The following is a 17676-nucleotide window of genomic DNA, read 5'->3' on the forward strand; positions in this document are numbered from 1 at the left end:
TAGGAAGGAGGTTGGGGAGAAATGCCAATGTGCACCCTGCATATTAACGGTGTAATTTTCTCGCTAATGATATAGCAATTCTGGAACAGTTCAAGTGCATTGTACCTGACACATTATTTGTATTCATCTGTTCAGCCAAAATTGCCTTCAGCTTCCTGATCTCCTCCTGATATTCTCTTAGCAGAGCATCCTTGGGATCCTCATTGATACGGGGCTTGTTCTTGATGTTCTTTGCCCGGTTTGCATAGCGCAAAGTGCTGAGGCTCTCGTCATAGTTGTTATCAGCAGGAGACAGACAGGCCACCATGAGGGTCTTTGTATTTCCCCCAAGGGAGTCCTGCAGCAACCGGGTCAGCTTTGAGTCTCGATAGGGAATGTGTTTGCACCTGCCATCTACCAGAGCTGAGATGACATTGCCCAGTGCTGAGAGAGAAAGGTTAATTTTGGTGGCCTCTTTGAGACGCTCTCCTGTAGCTCCAGTTTTGGACTGCCTCTCACTTCCAGCCAGATCCACTAGGTTAAGTTTCGCAGCCCTAAGGTGATCCTCTCCTCTTTCATCTGTAAGAAAATAATGTTGGTTCAAGTTCTTTTAAGGAACAACTTCATCAAAAACCAGATATCTTGCCTTGGCACCATATTTCATTTTGAGCCATAGATTTTTGTAAGCATATAGGCCCCAATTCAGCAGTGCACTTATACACAGCCTTAACTTGAATCACATACTTTAATCTCATTGAAATCATGTGCTTACCTATTTTGCTGAATCAAGGCCTTGGTTCCCAAATTACACAGCAAAATGTCTTGAGCCGCTTTAGCTTCTGATCTCATAAGCACTTTCAACTCCCATAAGCTTCAGTGGAAGATGAGGGTACACAGCACTTAGCAGAAGAAACTCAGCACCTTGTAAAGGTTCTTTCATACAAACTGTCCCCCAGGATATTTCATGGAGTTAAATGATAAATGCTAGCCAGGGAGAGAGAAATGAAAGGGGTGGAAATAAGTGAGAATGGAAATGACAGTCAAGTCAAGGAGGTGTGAATTCAGGAAGGTCAGGAGAGAGACAGAGGTAGTATAAGCCTCAGAGGATGTGAATTGCCAGAAAGGAAGATCAGTTCAAGCATATTACAGAAAAAGGATTGGGGGAACCAAATTTCCTGTAAAGGTAAGTAAACACTTTCAGAATCTCTCCACAGGCACTGTGGTGGAGAATGCTTTGGTAGAAACCTCTCAGGGAAGAAATCAGAAGGGTACACAATCCACCAGAAGGCATGGGATATGTAGTCCTAGGGATGGGGGTTCCACGACCGCCCCCACCCAAAAAAAAGACAACAGGTGGTGATGATCGGGGACTCCCTCCCAAGAGGGACTGAGTAATCCATCTGACATCCAGACCTGGAATCTCGAAGTGTGCAGCTTACTGGGAGCTCACATTCAGGATGTGATCGAGACTCTTCCGAAACTGATCAAACCTTCATATCACTACCCCTTACTGCTTCTCCATGTAGGAACTAACAATACAGCCAAAAATGACCTTGAGCGAGTCACAGCAGATTATGTAGTGCTGGGAAGAAGTATCAAGGAATTTGAAGTGCAAGTGGTGTTCTTGTACATCCTCCCTGTTGAAGGAAAAGATCCAGGTAGGGACCGTTGAATTGAGGAAGTAAATGCATGGTTGCGCAGGTGGTATCGGAGAGAGGGTTTTGGTGTCTTTGACCATTGGACTCTGTTCCAGGCACAAAGATTGTTAGGAAGAGAGGGGATCCACCTAACCAAGAGAGAAAAGAGCATCTTTGCGGGCAGGATTGCAAACCTAGTGAAAAGGGCTTTAAACTAGTTTTAACTGGGGGACAGTGACTAATGCCCTGAGGCAAGTGGGTAAGTCGGATACCGGGAAGAAACAAAAAGAGGAACGAGCAACAAAGGAGCACCCCTGATTCAAATGAAGAAGGTAGGGCAATCAACTGGTTATCTAAGATGTTTGTACACAAATGCGAGAAGCCTGGGAAACAAACAGGAAGAATTAGAAGTCCTGGTCCAGTCAAAAAACTATGATTTGATTGGAATAATGGAGAAATGGTGTTATGACCTGTATGACTGGAGCACTGTCATGGAAGAGTATAAACTGTTCAGGAAGAACAGGTGGGGGATAAAAGGAGGAGGAGTTGCATTGTATGTCAGGGAGCAGTATGATTATATACTGGAGCTCTGAGCAGAGGGAGAAAAGCCTGTTGAGAGTCTATGGGATAAATTTAGAGGTGGAAGCAACAGGGGTGATGTTGTGGTTGGTGTCTGCTATAGACCACCGGATCAAGTGGATGAGGTAGATGAGGCTTTCTTCAGACAACTGAGAGAAGCTTCCACAGGCCCTGGTTCTCATGGGGGACTTCAATCACCCTGACATCTGTTGGGAGACCAATACAGCAGTACATAGGCAATCCAGGAAGTTTTTGAAGAATGTTGGGGATAACTTCTTGGTACAAGTGCTGAAGGAACCAACCAGGGGGCCATGCGCAGCTTGACTTGCTGCTCACAAACAGGGAGGAACTAGTAGGGGAAGTAGAGGTGGGTGAACATGAGATGGTAAATTTCAGGATTCTGACCAAAGGAAGAAAGGAGAGTAGCAAAATACCCACCCTGGACTTCAGAAAAGCAGACTTTGACTCCTCCAGAGAACTGATGGGCAGGATACCCTGGGACACAACATGAAGGGGAAAAGAGTCCAGGAGAGCTGGCAGTATTTTAAAGAAGCCTTATTAAAGGTAAAGGAAGAAACCATCCTGATGTGCAATAAGAAAAGCAAATATGGTAGGCAACCAGATTGGCTTACTGGGGAAATCCTTGGTGAACTTAAAAAGGAAGAACACAAAAAGGAAGCTTACAAGAAATGGAAACTTGGACAGATGACTAGGAAGGAGTATAAATATATTGCTCGAGAATGCAGAGTTATCAGGAAGGTGAAAGCGCAATTGGAATTGCAGCTAGCAAGGGATGTGAAGGGTAACAAGAAAGGTTTCTACAGGCACATTAGCAATAAGAGGGTTATCAGAGAGGGTGTGGGGCCCTTACTGGATGAGGAAGGTAACCTAGTGACAGATGATGTGGGAAAAGCTGAAGTACTCAATGCTTTCTTTGCATCTGCCTTCACAGACAAGGTCAGCTTCTAGACTAAGGCACGAGGCAACACACTTTGGGAAGGAGGTAGACAGCCCTTGGTGGGGAAAGAAAGTTACTCACCTTGTGCAGTAACGGTGGTTCTTCGAGATGTGTCTCCATGGGTGCTCCACTCTGGGTGCTGGTGCGTCCTCGCGCCGGTGGCCGGAGACTTTATCCAGCAGTTTCTGCCGTGCCACGCAGGTGCCCCATCACCCCCTAGTGCCGCGGGGATCCTGAGGCGCCTGCACGGTGAGGTTCCTCCATTCCTTCTCTACCCACTAGAGAGCAAGGCTCCAAAGCAGGGGAAGGAGGAAGGGTAGTGGAGCACCCACGGGACATCTTGAAGAACCACCATAACTGCACAAGGTAACTCTTTCTTCTTCTTCGAGTGGTCCCCGGGGTTGCTCCACTTTGGGGGTATGTCTACAGCCGTTAGTTCGAATTAACTTTGATAGGCGCTACACTAGCGATCCGTTAGTTCGAACTTAATTCGATCTAGCGGAGCACTTAATTCGAACTAGGTAAACCTCATTCTAGTTCGAATTAACTAGTTCGAATTAAGGGCTGTGTAGCCACTTAATTTGAACTAGTGGGAGGCTAGACCTTCCCAGGTTCCCCTGGTGGCCACTCTGGGCACAACCTGGAAAACTCCTCTCCTCTCCCCCAGCCCCGGGCCCTTAAAGGGGTAGACTCTGGCCAGACGGCACTTGACACAGCCAGCCCTGCCAGCGGTCTCTGCCCCGACCCAGTGGCCCCACGATGAGCCAGGGTGCCGGTGCCAGCGAGCCGTCCCCTGCCCAGTCCCCCAGCACCCAGGGGCCATCCAGGGGCCGTAGACGGTGCACGCCCTCCTGGTCTAGTGCGGAGATCATGGACCTCATTGAGGTTTGGGGGCAGGCCCCCAACCTCCATGATCTCCTCACTAGGTGGAGGAACGCGGCAGTCTCCGCACTAGGTGGAGGAATGCGGCCGCATAGCAGCCGCCATGGCCTGAAAGGGACACAGGTGCATCCAGGAGCAGGTGCACCTGAAAGTAAAGCAGCTGTGTCAGGCGTACACCAGGGCCACCAGGGGTGGCGCCGCAGCAGGGGCTGCCACCTGCCCCTACTTCCCCGCCCTCAACTGACTCTTGGGGGGCGGGGCGGGGCGGTCCATGCCAGCCCGGAGGACAGCGAGCCAGGACCGGAGGGCCCTGACCCGGGCGCACTGGCTGGGCCACCGCCCGCTGTTCCAGCAGGGTCGTCCAGGGAGACCGTACCGGGTAAGTAGTTCGAATTAAGTAGTTCGGGGGGGGGGGGGAGGCGGGAGGGAGACCAGAGACCGTGTGCGTGGGCCATGCCTTCCACGGATCATGCAGACACCTGTGCACGTGCGAGCACGTGCCATGGCACTGGGCAGGTGGCTCCAGCTGCGTGACACCCAGGGGCCATGGCCCAATAGGCACACGAATGTGTGAAGAGACCTGACATGCTCCCGACCCCGGGGTGGGACCCAGCAGGATGCTTTCCCTTCACATGTCCCCTGTACACGGAGGCAGGGGACATCTCCCCCCCCCCCACCCCCGCCGCCCCAGCCACACTATACATGGTACAGGGACATGGGTGTGGTCTTGGGGCAGCTCCCTGTCCCAGGGAGAGCCAGACATCCTGACCATGGCCTCTGTACAAGCACAGTGGCTCTGACGGTGCAGGGCATGGTCACCCTCATGTCGTGGGGGGGGAGGGAGCTGGGCATCATCCGCTGCGTCCCCAGGGAGAACGGACCACTTCTCTTCTTTCTCTACAGCTGCACCAGCTGCTCGTGCAGGGCGCACCACCCTGCCCAGGACATGCCCCTGCACCTGCGGCCTGCTCCAGACCACAGCCACGGAGCAGGAGTACTGGGACCAGCACCTGGGGTCCTTGCGATCCCTGCACCGCACAGTGAAGGCCTGGATGCGGGCAGACCTGCAGCTCAGCCAGGAGCAGCTGGCTGAGGTCCGAGGGCTGAACTCAAACCTTCAGGCCCTGCTGCAGAACATGGTGCCCCGTGCTGGTCCTGCGCCTGCTGCCCCCCCCCACTCCTGCCCCCCCTCCCACCTCTTCCTCCTCAACCCCCACACCCTCTTCCTCAATGTCCACACCCCCCACCTCAACCTCCGCACCCTCCACCCCATCCCCCTGGGGACACCGAGGCCCCCTCCCTCGCCATGCTCGGAGGCGGTTGGCCTGGCGAGACCCCCACCCCAATCCCTGAGTTTCCCCTCCCCCTCCTTTCCCTTGCTTCCCCCTTCCAGCTCCCTCCTCCCAGTTTTCCCCCTCCCCCCTCCCACACTCTCTCCTGCCCTTTCCCCCATCTCCCCAGTTTTATTCCCTCCCCCCCCAGTTTTGTTAAAGAGAGTTTCTATTTTTGAACACACGTGTCCTTTATTTTGTACATCAGGAAGGAGGACTAGGGAGGGGTAAGTGGAAGGAGGTGAGGAAGGAATGGGATACGAGCCCCCGATGGGGAGGACTGGGCTGGCACTGCGGGCTCCTCGGGGTGGAAGTTCTCCTGCAGCCCCTCAATTGACCCCCCCTCCCCGGATGGCAGCCTGCGGCAAGTGCCACTGGGCTGATGGCTGAGTGCTGTGATGTGCCGAGTGTGGGAATTTAGGGCACTGCAAGCCAGGACTGCTTTGCTGTCCCTCATCGAGTTAGACAAGCAAGCGGGGAACCCCTGAGAACTGTCTGTCCGGGGTGGGGGTCGGGTCCCTTTAAGCACAGCCCTCGGCTAGCCTGAGGCAGCAGCTCCATGCTCTAAGTCCTAATCTGATGCCCTGCTGGCCCTGCTTCCGGCCATCCTTAACCTCGGTTCAGGGTCCACTCAGTGTGGACATGCTAGTTCAAATTAGCAAAACGCTAATTCGAACTAGTTTTTAGGTCTAGATGCACTAATTCGAATTAGCTTAGTTTGAATTAACTAATTCGAATTAAGTTAGTTCGAATTAGTGCTGTAGTGTAGACATACCCTGGGTGACTACAGAGTGGTTGTCGGCTCGTGGAGGTGGGTTTGGAGCAGTTTGGTAGTCACTGTGGATAGTACTGCGTGTCCCACCACCATGGAGGAAGCAATTGAAGAGGAAAGTGCGTAATGTTGCGCAAATGAGTGATCGGATGACCAAGTGGCAGCATTTTGTTAAGCTTTTCAGAATGTGGTTCAGATCCCATATAGGGACCGGTGGGCAGATGGCTGGGAAGGTGTTAACTAAGCGCTTCCTTAAGGGCTTACTCAATGGATTAGCAAAGAAGGACGTGCAGTCAACAGGGTGATGAAAGGCTGCAATGACAGCTGCATAGACCTTAATCGTGCTAATGGCTAGGCCTGATAGCTTCAAAGTAAGTAGTCTAGAAGGATAGGAATGGGGGCGGATTCTGGCTGTGTTGAATGTGAGGCATTGTACCAATGGCAAAATCTCTTCCATTTGTATAGGTATGTTTTCCTAGTAGAATATCGTCTACTATTGATCAGTATGTTTTTCACCGACTCCGAATAGGAAGTCTTGGCATTTTGGAGCCATGAAGGAGCCAGGCGTGAAGATGGAGCTTGTGAAAGTCTGGATGGAGCATCCTTCCATGATTTTGTGACAGGAGATTGTGATAGAGCGGGAGTGGGAGCGGGTCCGTCATCGCCATCTTGTGAAGGTAAGGGTACCATGTCTGTCTGGGCCACGCGAGTGCCTCCAAAATGACTTGCGCCTGATCTGCCCTGATCTTGTTGAGGACCCTGTGCAGAAGAGGGAAGGGCGGAAAGGCATAGAGGAGGTGCGTGTTCCATGAGATGGAAAAGGCATCCCCAAGGGAATGTCTCCCTAAGGCCCCTCTGGAGCAGTAAAGATGGCATTTTCTGTTGATCTTTGTGGCAAAAAGATATATGTGTTGTTGCCCCCAATGGAGGAAAAGTGGAGTGAGAGCACATCTGTTTATTTCACACTCGTGTTGGTCATGGAACGTGCGGCTTAATATGTCCGCTGTGATGTTCAGTTCGCCTGGGAGACAGTAGGCTGTTGAGGTAACTTGGTGCATGAGACACCAGTTCCAGAACTCGATGGCTTCTGTGCATAGGGATGGGGATCGAGCTCCGCCCTGGTCGTTGATGTAATACATGCACGTGGTGTTGTCTGTCATGATGGTGATTGACTTGTGTGCTATGTATTGTTCAAAGCGTTGACAGGCGTATCTGACTGCTCGCAGTTCGAGGAAATTGATATGAAAAGTTTGTTCCGTGAGCGACCATTTGCCCTGTGCTGTAATATTGTCCAAATGGGCTCCCCAGCTCATAAGGGAGGCATCTGTGGTTAGTGTGAGAATAGGTGGAGGAGTCTGGAAGGGAACGCCCTCCAACATGTTTTGTGGGTCTGTCCACCAACAGAGGGATTTGAGGATATGAGGCGGGATAGCCACGGTCTTGGAGAGTGGATCCCTGGAAGGCTTGTAGGATGTTGCCAGCCATGACTGAAGACTCCTTATGTGGAGTCTGGCCATTTTGACTACGTATGTCGTAGATGCCATATGTCCAAGAATTTTGAGACATTGGCACACTGTCATGGTAGGGGTTAAGCGTGCAGTATTGATAAGGTCGTGAATGGTGACAAACCTGTGTTTGGGCAGTGTGGCCTCTGCTGCCACTGTGTCGAGGTAAGCACCTATGAACTCTAACCTCTGTGTTGGCAGTAGAGAGGATTTTGCGTGGTTTATGTGGAACCCCAGGTTGACAAGAAGGTGCACTGTGGTGTCGGTCATGGCCTTGGATTCATGATAGGAGGGACCTTTTATGAGGCAATCGTCCAAATATGGGTATAGCATAACCCCTTGCCGTCAGGGTGCTGCCATTATCACTGCCAGGGTTTTGGAGAAAACCCTTGGGACAGCTGAAAGGCCAAAGGGGAGCACTTTGTACTGGTAAAGTCGGGTGCCCGCTGCGAAATGTAGGAAGCGTCTGTATGCAGGACAGACCATAATATGAAAATAGGCATCCTGCAGGTCGAAAGCCGAAAGCCAATCGCCTTGGTCGAGTGCTGGGATTATTGTCGCTAAGGTAACCATCTTGAAACGCTGGTAGGCGATATATTTGTTGAGTCGTCTTAGATCCAAAATGGGTTGCCATCCCCCGTTCTTTTTCTGTGTTAGGAAGTAGGTTGAGTAGAATCCCCGACCGTGGAACTCTGGTGGCACTGGTTCTATGGCATCCAGTTGTAGAAGATGTGACATCTGTTGGTCGAGGAGGGTTTCATGAGATGGGTCCCTGAAGGGAGACGGGGAAGAGGGGTGGGTGGGTGGCAGGGAAGCAAATGGGATAACATAACCGTATTGGATCAACTCCAGGACCCATTTGTCTAATGTAATGAGGACCCAGTGGTAGGTCCGGAGAGGGTGGTGGAATTGAAGAGTATCGGTTATTGGTGGTATAGGAGTGGCTTTCTGGCCCTCAACATGAATTTCAAATTTGTTGTTTGGTCACCGACTGGTGGGCAGCTGAACGCTGCTGCTGCTGGTGTTAAGGCCTATGGCGCTGTGGTCTTTGTCTCTGACAGAAATCCTGTCTTGTCTGTTGCCTAAAGGGTTCTCTAGGGCGTTGGTATGGTTGGTAGCTGGTCCTGGTATGTTGAAGGGGGGGGTGTACATTCCCAGAGTTCTGAGGGTAGTACGGGAGTCTTTCATGGGATGTAATATCTCATCTGTTTTGGCCGAGGAATAAGCTGATCTTATCAAAAGGTACGTCTTCTACCTTGTGTTGAAGATCCCTTGGAATGCCGGATGCCTGTAGCCACGAGAGCCTGCGTAAGACTGTGGCAGACGCTGTGACATGAGCTGCTGTGTCCGCTACATCTACGGCGGATTGCAAAGCGGTACGGGCGACATTATGGCCCTCGTGCATGATATTCAAGAGGGCCGGCCGTTGTTGCTCCGGTAAGAATTGGAGAAGGTCCTGCAGCTTGGAATAGTTCACGTGATCATAGTCTGTGAGCATTGCAGTATAGTTTGATGCTCTAAGGAGCAGGGTAGCAGAGGTGTAAATCTTATGACCCATAATGTCAACCCTTTTGTGGTCTTTGTCCTGTGGGGTATTTCTGAAGTTCGGCTGTTTCCCTTTGTGGCAAGCAGAGTTCACCACTAGTGAGTTTGGAGGGGGGTGAGTAAAAAGAAAATCTGAATCTTTGGGAGCGACGAAATATTTGCGGTCAACCCTTTTACTTGTTGGGGCAATAGAAGCTGGAGTTTGCCAGATGATGTCAGAAAGGTCCATAATAGCCTCATCCATAGGGATTGCTATCCGAGAAGCAGTTGGAGGTTGCAGTGTATGCAGAAGTTGGTAATGCTTTACTTGGACTTTCTGGAGGTCTCGTTGCTGTGCCCAGGGCCATTCTCTTGAACAACTCTTGAAACTTTTTAACATCATCACCCGGTGGTGGGGTTTCAGAGGTGACAGCATTGTCTGGGGATGATGAAGAGTTATGGAGTGGGGAATCTATCTTCCCCTTCAGAAAGGGAGTCCTGTATGTCCGAATGAGCTGGAGAGGGTTGCTCAGCAGCAGGAGCAGTGTTGGATGGTGAAGCAGAAGGAGGACGAGACACTGTGGAAGAAGCACGACGGTGGACCTTCTTTGGCTGCGGTTCCCACGGCTGCCATTGAGTGGTATAGGGTGGTGGTGGGTAGGCATATTGCTGTGCATACCATGGTGATGGAGGGGGGGTATGCATATTGCACCAGAGTAGGTTGCCAGGATGATGGTCTAGGTGCCGGACTGGAGTGTTGAGAAGAAAATCTGCTCCTAGACCTGGTGCCTGTTTTGCTCAGTGAACGAGAAAGTGCAGGCGATTGTCAGGACCAGGCGGACCAAGCGGAAGAGGCCGGTCAGAGCGGTGCCGCAGGAGTAAAACTCCGCGGTGGCGATAGGTGCCGACTACGGCCCTCCCTCAGTGTGGAGTGGTGTGGCCTGGATGGTGCCAGTGGTGACCTTGCTGCCATGGAGATTGTAGGTGCCAGAGGCGAGTGCAGCACACTAGTTGGTTCTGGTGCCGATTGATCTGGCGGTGGAACGTCGGTGCAGTCTTTTCAGTGCCGGCCTCAGAGCCGTTTTACTGTGGTGCCTTGGTGCCGTTCGATCTGTACCGTGGTTCATGGGCATCAACGGAGTATCTGGTGTCTCCGGTGCCGTAGTCTGCGGTGCCGTCACCATTTATTTCGGCTCCGAGTGGGCTCTCTTATGAGTCAGAGATTTGTGCGCCATTGCGCCCGAAGTTCCTGGTCTGTCTCCAGTGCTGACCCATGCGGCTGTCGGTGCCAAAGGTAGCGAGGGAGTCAGGGAAAGGCTCGGTTTAGAAGTTGTATGGCTGAGAAGGGCAGAGGGATGATTCGTATCCATACCCTTATCCCGTGAAGTCAGTTGTGGAGCCGTCAGAGTCCTCAGTAGATGGTCACAGGGACTTCTCGTAGAGCAGCGTTTTAAGTCTATTGGCTCTATCGCGCCACGCTCTTGCGGTGAGTTTCAGACAGTGGGAGCACTTTTGTGTCTGATAAGCTTCTCCCAATCCCTTGATACACTTTGCGTTTCCGTCAGAAACGGGCATCGCATTGCGGCATGTCTCACATCGTTTGAAACCCGGGGAGCTGGGCATGAAGCGCCGGGGGGAAAGGCGGCAAGCCGCAACAGAGAAAAATTTTGTTGTTCTTGGGTTTTTTTGGTTTGTTTTAACCAACTGGGTAAGGAGAAGGGTACTAAAGAACTTGGATTCTGAAGAAACTGGGGCATTAAACTGGAAATTTGTCTATTTTTTACAGAAAGAAGGAGAACTCAAAGACTCCGTCTGCTGCAGAGGATAGTAGAGAAGGAACTGAGGAGCCGAGACACGCAGGCGCCTCAGGATCCCAACGGCACTAGGGGGCGCTGGGGCGCCTGTGCAGCAAGGCAGAAACTGCTGGAAAAGGTCTCTGGTTGCAGGCGCGAGGACGCACCAGTACCCAGAGTGCAGCACCCACGGGGAGCACTCGAAGAAGAACAGGTTAGGAACTATTTAGAAAAGCTAAACATACACAAATCCATGGGTCCGGATTTAATGCATCTAAGGGTACTGAGGGAGTTGGCAAATGTCATTGCGGAGTCTTTGGCCATTATCTTTGAAAACTTGTGGAGATTGGGAGAGATCTCAGATGATTGGAAAAAGGCAAATGTAGTGCCCGTCTTTAAAAAAGGGAAGGAAAATCCAGGGCACTACATACCTTACCTCAGTCCCAGGAAAAATCATGGAGGGGAGCCTCAAGGAATACATTTTGAAGCACTTGGAAGAGGGGGAAGTGATCAGGAATAGACAACATGGATTCACCAAGGGAAAGTCATGCCTGACCAATCTGATTAACTTCGATGATGAGGTAACTGTCTCTGTGGATATGGGAAAATCAGTGAATGTGATATACCTTGACTTCAGCAAAGCTTTTGATACGGTCTCCCACAATATTCTTGCCAGCAAGTTAAGGGAGTGTAGATTGGATACATGGACTGTAAGATGGATAGAAAGCTGACTGGACTGTCGGACCCAACGGGTACTGATCAATGGCTTGATGTCAGGTTGGCAGTCAGTTTCTAGCGGAGTGTCTCAAGGATCGGTTCTAGGACTGGCTTTGTTCAAAATCTTTATTAATGACCTCAACAAGTTTGGATTGCACCCTCAGCAAGTTTGCAGAGGACAGTAAGCTAGGGAGTGAGGCAGATACATTGGAGGGCAGGTATAGGGTTCAGGGTGACCTGGACAGATTAGACAATTGGACCAAAATAAATCTGATGAGGTTCAACAAGGACAAGTGTAGAGTCCTGCACTTGGGACAGAAGAATCCCAAGCATTGGTACAGGCTGGAGACCGACTGGCTAAGTAGCAGTTTGGCAGAAAAGGACCTGGGGGTTACAGTGGATATGAGTCAACAGTGTGCCCTTGTAAGCAAGAAGGCTAATGGCATATTAGGTTGTATTAGAAGGAGCATTGCCAACAGATCTAGAGAAGTGATTATTTCCCTTTATTCAGCTCTCATGAGGCCACACCTGGGCTGTGTCTACATTGGCACCCCTTTCCGGAAAAGAGATGCTAATGTAGACTTCGGAATAGCAAAATCCGCGGGGGACTTAAATATCCCCCACGGCATTTGCATTTACATGGCTGCCGCTTTTTTCCAGCTTGGGGATAAGCCGGAGAAAAGTGCCAGTCTAGACGTGATTCTCCGGAAAATAAGCCCTTTTCCGGAGGATCTCTTATTCCTACTTTCAGGTTCGAACTAGGTAAACCTCATTTTACGAGGACTAAGCCTAGTTCGAACTTACTAGTTCGAATTAAGGGGTGTGTAGCCCCTTAATTCGAACTAGTGGGAGGCTAGCCCTCCCCAGCTTTCCCTGGTGGCCACTCTGGCCAACACCAGGGAAACTCGTCTGCCCCCCTCCCGGCCCCAGCCCCTTTAAAGGAGTACGGGCTGGCTACGATGCCCGTGCCAGGTGCAAGCCTGCCAGCACACAGCCAGCAGACCCTGCACCTGGCATGGCTCGAGCCAGCCACCCGATGCCCCCCAGCCCTCCCCCTCTTCCCGGGACCAGGCTGGTGGCTCCCGGGAGCTTGCCCGGGACCGCAAGAGGCGGGCACCCACCTGGTCCAGTGCAGACATCGTGGACCTCGTGCACGACCTCCGCACTAGGCACAGGAAAGCGGCCGTCTAGGGCAGGAGAGCTGCCAGCCTGGCCACCCAGGAGCAGGTTTGCATGAAAATCAAGGTGGTCCACTGAGACCCCTGACCCTGAGCCCTGGGCTTAGAATGGCCGTACTGGGTCAGATCAAAGGGCCATCTAGCCCAATAGCCTGTCTGCCGACAGCGGCCAACCCTAGGGACCCTGGAGGGGATGGACCAACGAAGGTGACCAAGCCATTTGTCTCATGCCATCCCTCTCCAGCCTTCCACAAACTTTAGGCAGGGCCACCACTCCTACCCCCTGGCTAATACCACTCCATGGACCCAACCTCCATGACTTGATCTCACTTCTCTTTAAACTCTGTTCTAGTTCTAGCCTTCACAGCCTCCTGCAGCAAGGAGTTCCACAGGTTGACTATTTGCTTTGTGAAGAACTTTCTGTTATTAGTTTGAAGCCTGCTACCTATTCCTTTCCTTTGGTGTCTTCTAGTCCTTCTATTATGGGAACTAATGAAGAACTTTTCTGTATGCACCCTCTCCACACCACTCATGCTTTTATAGACCTCTATCATATCCCCCCCTCCATCTCCTCTTTTCTAAGCTGAAAAGTCCCAGTCTCTTTAGCCTCTCTTCATATGGGACCTGTTCCAAACCCCTCATCATTGTAGTTGCCCTCCCCTCTCCCACCCTCTCTCTTCCCCCTCCTTTTCCCAGTCTCCCCCAGTTTTGTTCAATAAAGAGAGAGTCTATTTTTGAACACAATTGTCCTTTATTTTGTACATCAGAAAGGGGGGCTAGGGAGGGGTAAGTGGAAGGAGGTGAGGGAGGAATGGGGTACGAGCCCCCGATGGGGAGGACTGGGCTGGCTCTGCGGGCTTCTGGGGGTGGAACCTCTCCTGCAGCCCCCCAATTGCCCCCTCTCCCCAGATGGCAGCCTACGGCAAGTGCAGCCGGTCTGATGGCCGAGTGCTGTGATGTGCCCAGTGTGGGTACTCCGGGCAAGCCAAGCCAGGACTGCTTTGCAAGCGGGGCACCCCTGAGAACTGTCTGTCCGGGGTGGGGGTCGGGTCCCTTTAAGCACAGCCCTCGGCTAGCCTGAGACAGCAGCTTCACGCTCTAAGTCCTCATCTGATGCCCTGCCGGCACTGCTTCCAGCCATCCTTAACCCCGGTTCAGGGTCCACTCTGTGTGGACATGCTAGTTCGAATTAGCAAAACACTAATTCGAACTAGTTTTTTAGTCTGGATGCGTTAGTTCGAATTAGCTTAGTTCAAATTAACTAATTCGAACTAAGTTAGTTCGAATTAGCGCTGTAGTGTAGACATACCCTATGGTTGTGACGATTTTCTTCCACATATTGATCTGAGGAAGTGGGTCTGGCCCATGAAAGCTCATCACCTAATAAACCATCTTGTTAGTCTTTAAAGTGCTACATAGTTCTGTCTTTTGTTTCATCATGACAATGGTTTACCTAGAGCAGGGGTTAGCAACTGCCAGTACGTGTGCCACAAGTGGCACACGAGCCGATTTTCCTTGGCATGCAAGGCGGGAGCTCAGCCCCACCCCTCCTCCCTTGGCAGTTGGGAGCCTGTGCTACTGTTCCTTTAACGTGCACACCTACATGGCGGTGCACAAAAAATCTAAGCCCGCCCACCTACGCAGCAGCACTCACTTTTCTCCTGCTCCTGGAAGGTGAGTGTTATTGCTGCTCCTGCAGATAGGGGCTGGCAGGGATGGACACAGAGATGGCCTGGGGCTGTGTGGGGTGGGGAGGTGGGTTTTGAGGACCAGAGGGGGAATGTTGAAACCATGGGGGGGGGGCAAAGGACTGGAGGAGGCGGGGGGTGTTGAAACCGTGGGAGGCCTGGGGATGAGCGGAGGGTGTTGAAGTCATGGGTGCCCAGTGGCATGCTGGGGGCTGGCTGCCGCTGGGGCTGAGGCCATCTTGTGGGGTGGATGGCAATTCGCGCCTAGAACACGTGGTGGCCAGGCGAGTTGCTGCTGTGGCATATTGAAGCCGTGGGTGGGTGGGTTAGGGATAGAGGGGTATTTAAGTCGTGGGTGGCTTGGAGACTAGAGGTGGGGGGTTGTTGAAGCTGCGGGCGGCTTGGAAACGAGGGGGGAGGGTATTGAAGCCATGGATGGACTGTGGATAGGAGGGGGTGTATTGAAGGCATGGGCAGCATGGCGACCAGAGGCGAGTGGTTGTTGAAGCCACAGGAGGCTTGGGGACTGGAGGAAAGGTGATGCAGCCACAGACGGGAGTGTTGCTGCCATTGGGGGTTGAAGCCGGAGGTTGGATATGTATTGTATATCCTGAAAAAAAACTATTGCTCTTTGCATATGCATAGTGCTGACAGAAAAAAACGATTGCTCTTTGTCGGTCTCCTGCTTCCCCCATGTGCACTAAACTCGTGTTATTCTGAGACAGCCAAAGCTGCAAGGAGGGAATAAGCAAAGCCTTAAAAACAGTACATTTTCAATATGCAGCTCATTGAATTGCAATGCTCAGACTTATGGGTCTCGAAGTTTAGGGATCTGCGTCTTGAGGCTACCGAAGACAGATCATGGGGTCTCTATCATGGATCACTGGAATTCCCTGCCTGTGAAATCTGACTGCCTGAAGAAAGTGGCATTTTCACTGCTCTTAGCCTTTGGATCAACTCCCTACCTCCGGTTGCCTCTGTGAACAGATATTTTCATAAATGAAGACTGGTTTTTGTCCATCCTGAAGCTGGATAACGACTGAACACTCAGAGGCTTGTGTGTTGCTTACAGTATCAAATTACGAGCCCGAGATCGAAGAACTCAGCAAGGCAAAGCAAGGCCAAGGATCATACCAAAAGGTAAGATCTGCATCTTAATTTATTTATTAATGAAGCTGCTGTAAGTAGGACTATTATTGACTTTAAAAAGTATCACTAGCACTTGGCCCCATACACAGAAGTGAATAAGTCAACTCTCCACCTCTGAAAGGTTGTTGACCCCTGATCTAGAACACTGGGAGAGCTACAACCACACTGTTGCACTAAAGCGTGAACACAGACTTATGCCTTGACTGCTTTGTGAGATAAGAACAAGCTTATGAAGATTGATTTTCAGCACCTGATTTTGCATAGTCGAAGGTGTATGTCCCCAGTGTGTGTAAGAGTTCAACATAGTGCATCCCCAGTAGGATGGCTGCCATAAATTTTGACAGCAATGCATTGTGGTTAGCTATCCCACAGTTCCTGCTGCCCCTTTGCATTCTGGGTAATATTCCGAGTGCCTGATGGGACCAAAAGAGTGGGCGTTTCTGAGTACATGTAGTCAGAATCCCATAATGCATTTGTCTCCTTCCTTCTCTGCCCCCCCACTTGAAACCAATGGCAAACAACCTTTTTTGCACCCTTTATTCCCTAGCTAGCTGTGCAGATGCCATAGAAGGGCAAGAACGGAACCCATTCAGTAACAAAGTACTACGGCTATCACAGCAAATATCTAGCAACTTATGCTTTAGTAAGTCCAGAGTCTAGCCAGGACCCACTGGAATGAGGAAGAATCTGAGGAGGCCATGAATAGACTTTTGTGCGGAGCACTTGAGATGAGTGACTGGTAAATGCTGGCGGCATTCAATCCTCTTGACATAATGGAATGTCAGTTCTGGTGCCATGAGACAAGCACAGACTGATGGGACTGCACAGTTATGCAGCTAAGGGACGATCAGCTGTGGCTGCAAAACTTTCACATGCATAAGGATCCTTTTATGGAACTTTGTAAATTACTTTCCCCCACCCTGAAACACAGCAATACCAAAATGAGACCCGTTCTGACAGTTGAGAAGCGAGTGGCAATAGCCTTCTGGAAGCTTACAAGCTACATAACTACTGGTCAGTTGGGAATCAATTTGGGAATCAGTGGGAGCAGCTGTGATCTAAGTAGCCAAGGCAATCGATACACTTCTGCTACAAAGGGTAGTGTAGTGATACTGGATAATATGCAAGATGTAGTGGATGGATTTGCCACAATGGGGTTCCCTCACTGTGGTGAGGAAACAGATGGTATGCAAATCCCTATCTAGACACCTGACCATCTTGCCAAAGAGTACATACACTGAAAGAGATATTTCTCAATGGTGTTGCAGGCACTGGTAGGTCACAGGGGTCATTTCACCAACATCAACGTGGGATGGTCCAGAAAAGTGCATTACACAAACGTCCTTAGAAACTTAGTTACACCTCCATGAGCTCCTTTTTTTTCATGTGGCACTGCTGGACATCCCTGGCACATCCTTTCTCCAACATGCCCTGTGTGATTTTGGACTAGGAGGTCAGCATTTCTTTTGCTGCTTCGTAGTTCTGTCTGGACTAATTCCTCTCCCCACAGAGCAATGAGGTCCAGGATCTCCTGCATGCTCCTGCATGCTAGAGCTCATTTGTGACCCTGGGCATTCATTTGTTTGTCAGGTGTGCTGCCTGCTGTGATGTCTGCTCACCACACTGGTTACAAAGGAAATTAAATTAAACATTTCCCAGGGCTCCTCCTATGCTCCTGGAGAACACAAGAGTTGAAAATCTTGGCCAGAGTGGTCACAGCAAGGCATTACAGGACACTTCCCAGAGACCCAGAAGGTCGATTTTCACAGCGCTACAACTGCACTACCCTGAAGTTGACTACGCAAGGTTGAGTTATTGTTACTCCTTGTGAAAAGCAGGAGTACAGAAATCAACTTTAACAACCCTTAAAGTTAATGGAGCAAGCTTGGTAGTGTGGACTCACTATTTACAAAATTGACCTCATTCAATTTTGTAAATTCTACCTCAACTCCTAGGTCAAAAGACACAGTGATCTGTCCAAAGT

At 50.9% G+C, this 17676-nt stretch overlaps 1 protein-coding gene across 11 annotated transcripts in view; it reads right to left on the minus strand.

Moving 5' to 3' along the window:
- The window catches only part of KIF17 (kinesin family member 17), a 149569-nt gene that overhangs the window by 92220 nt on the left and 39673 nt on the right, over positions 1 to 17676 (minus strand). For all 11 annotated transcript variants that reach the window (XR_016347804.1, XM_075906578.2, XM_075906577.2 and 8 more), the window contains one exon: positions 106 to 558. Coding sequence is in view for 10 of the 11 variants with exons in the window: in XM_075906578.2 (XP_075762693.2) it covers positions 106 to 558 (453 nt within the window). In the remaining variant the exon portion in view is untranslated. The remainder of the gene's footprint in view (positions 1 to 105; positions 559 to 17676) is intronic.

This window comes from Pelodiscus sinensis, chromosome 24 (genome assembly GCF_052426305.1).
Source record: "Pelodiscus sinensis isolate ZL-2025 chromosome 24, ASM5242630v1, whole genome shotgun sequence".
NCBI lineage: Eukaryota > Metazoa > Chordata > Testudines > Trionychidae > Pelodiscus > Pelodiscus sinensis.